At 32.2% G+C, this 2994-nt stretch overlaps 1 protein-coding gene across 1 annotated transcript; it reads left to right on the plus strand.

The window, feature by feature from the left end:
• Positions 1 to 2211: 2211 nt before the first annotated feature.
• On the plus strand, positions 2212 to 2790 carry LOC129940339 (stomoxyn-like). The gene is made up of 2 exons (XM_056048645.1): positions 2212 to 2382; positions 2444 to 2790. Exons 1-2 carry the CDS (start codon positions 2284 to 2286, stop codon positions 2573 to 2575), a joined length of 231 nt encoding a protein of 76 aa, XP_055904620.1. The 5' UTR covers positions 2212 to 2283; the 3' UTR covers positions 2576 to 2790.
• The last annotated feature ends 204 nt before the right edge of the window (positions 2791 to 2994 follow it).

Raw genomic sequence — 2994 nt, forward strand, 5'->3', positions numbered from 1 at the left:
AAATTTTGAATACATTTTGTACGGTCTCGAAAAGTATTCTGGGAGCTATAAATTAGAAAAAAGAAAATTTCAAGTAATACTCTTATTGAGCTTTTTATTTTTATAAGTGACGTGCTAGAGAAAAATTCAGCAAGAAAGATGCCAACAGAAAACATCCTTAAAATTCCCAACATAAAAGCTAAAATCATGACAAAAATATATTCGACTTAAGAGCCTTCACCTTATGAGCACAGATCATGTAACTATTTTAGTCGATTATATGTAAATGTGATTCTGTTTATGAAGTTGTTTAATTTTCTTTTGTAAGTCCCATAAAACTTAAAAATGGTCTCGAATGTGACCCACAATGTTACTCTCTATTCGTTCCCATGAGTTGATAATTCTAAAAGTTTTTAAAAATATTAATAACAATATTTTGTGAAAGACAAAACAAAATATTTTATGCAAATAATACAAGCAGCTATGATTTCAATGTCTGTTTTCATTCTCGAGATATTTTAGTCATAAACTAGTTGTTACCAATTTTAATTAACATTTTTTCAAAACTTTTATTAATTAAACAAAAATGGCGATTGTATTTTTTTACGACAACCATCTTATGTTAAGAACAAAATTATAAATACGATTGAGGCCATCCAAATAAAACGGAAGGGGGTCAAAATGCCTTTTGAAACGGTGTTTTAGTAATGAAAACAACAACAACGTTTTCAGCTAAAATGTCTTCATTAATTTTTTTGTTTTTGTATTTAGTAACATAAAATACAAAAATTTTCCAATAATTTAAGCTCCTAGGCTGAAAATTGACATCTCCAAGACGGATAAAAGAACAATTTTGGAATTTGGAGCGCAAAATATCGAGTATATCATGGCGCATCATTGACTGTTTGAACTAGAAGTCGTCCTAATGATTTCTTCAATTTCAGTTAAAGAAAAATCTGTTTGAATAGCACTGTGATTTCCACCGAAAAGTCGTCCTCAGCTTAATTTTTTAAAAGAAAATGGTATAATATTGTAACTCCTCCAAAACTTGCATCAAAATGTCACTTACTTACTTACTAAAGGTGGCGCTACAGTCCTTTGTGAACAAGGGCCTCACCCAACAAACTTCTCCATCTAGCTCGGTCTCTAGCTGGATGTCTGCAGTTTCGCGCTTCAAGTTGGTTGAGATTACTTTTCACTTGTGTGCGCCACGGTCTTCCTCTGCTGCACTGTCCTGTGGGTGTGGAATCGAAAACTTTCCGGGCCGGAGCATTGGTTTTATTGCCCTCTGCGTTTTCAGCGGAACCTAGGTAGACAAAGTCCTTGACAGCCTCAAAGTTACGTCTGTCGATCATGACGTGTTGACCGAGACGTCGGTGTTGTAAGCCCTTTCTTGAGGACAGCATGTACTTTATTTTGCCCTCATAAACCGTAATCCCATTTTTGCAGCCTCTGCCTCAATATCAATACTCACAAAAGCCCCATTGACACCACGCTGAGTTATTCCGGTTGTGTCAATGTCACCAGCATATGTTAGTAATTTAACAGACTTTGGAAAGTTAGGGCCTCTTGCGTTGACGTGGGAGCTCTGCGCTATTCTTTTAAGTACGATCTTAAAATAATAGCATGACAGCGCATCACCTTGTCTAAAACCTATTTTGACATAGAAAGGTTCTGTTAAAAAAAATGTAAATGGAGTAATTTTTTTTTCAAAATTCGATATCTCGAAAATGGATCACCATTTATTTGCGAAATTTTGGAATTTGTGGCGCAAAATATGGGCTTTATGTCACTACTACAAAACTCGGATAGAAATGTCACTTATCAATGTATGTTAAAGTAGCCCTTAAGGGGAACTTTCTAATATTGGTTAGTATTTTTCTTAAGAAAATAGGGTAAATTCAATCTTAACAACTTTTAAATTTCCCAAGTTATAATGTTTTCTATATCTTGAGATCCGGTGAAACCCCTGAAGCGCATGTTAAATTCTATTTACCCACTTTATAAGTTAAATCCATCAATAAGCAATCTTCATCAACTTAGGTACATATAGTATAAATGTTATTTATTTTATCATACATAAACAAAACAAGCTTATTATAAATTGAATGTTTATGAACTTGGAATTATCTATCTTCTAGACGACTTCAACTTTATCAGGAAAAAATATGTGTTAAGATAAAAAATCGTAAGAAGTGGGATCTTCATTTGATTGATATATAAAAGGCAAACCCAACTTAAAATTCAAGTAGTTGAGTCTTTCAGTTATAAACAAAGTATAAAATAATAAATTAATCTTTTAAAATGAAGTTTTTTAAATATTTTGCATTCCTTGCAATTTTGATTCTTTGCTTGACTGCATCGAGTGAAGCCGGATTTGGAAAGAAATTCAAAAAAGCAATTGTAAGTATTTAAAAGTTTATTGTACATTCAAAATTTTATTTGGAAAAACAAAATATTTTAGAAAAAAGCTGGCCACAAGATCGAGCATATGGGACAGAATGCTGCCAATACTATCCATAAGACAGCAGGAGCTGTTGCCGATGCTGGCAAAATTGCTGCCGGTGCAGCCGTTGTCGGGGGTATGCTGCCTTAGAAATCAATTATAATTTTAAAACAAGCATAAAAATCGATGCAAAAACATGTCAACATATAAACACCACAATATGTTCAAGAAATAATTTTGAAAAATCACATTTTTGGCGTAATTTAAATTATCGATTTAAAAAATGGATCAAAGATCAAGAAAATAAATAAATTTGTTGTAAAATAGTTAAAGTAATTAATATTAAAACGGAAAATATACTTATACTTTGTTACAATGTTTTAATTATATGTTAGTAATGTTTATTTCCCGCTGCTTAAAGAGGAAACCAAAGTTGATAGTTTTGTAAGTGTTTACAACGTAAACTACTCCGAGTAAGTAACCCATAAAGTTACGCTTAACAAGTTTTAATTGGTACATCTCATTTTCCGTGTAACTTATGTAACAAATATAGCTTAATAAATTATCTG

This window comes from Eupeodes corollae, chromosome 1 (genome assembly GCF_945859685.1).
Source record: "Eupeodes corollae chromosome 1, idEupCoro1.1, whole genome shotgun sequence".
Taxonomy (NCBI): domain Eukaryota; kingdom Metazoa; phylum Arthropoda; class Insecta; order Diptera; family Syrphidae; genus Eupeodes; species Eupeodes corollae.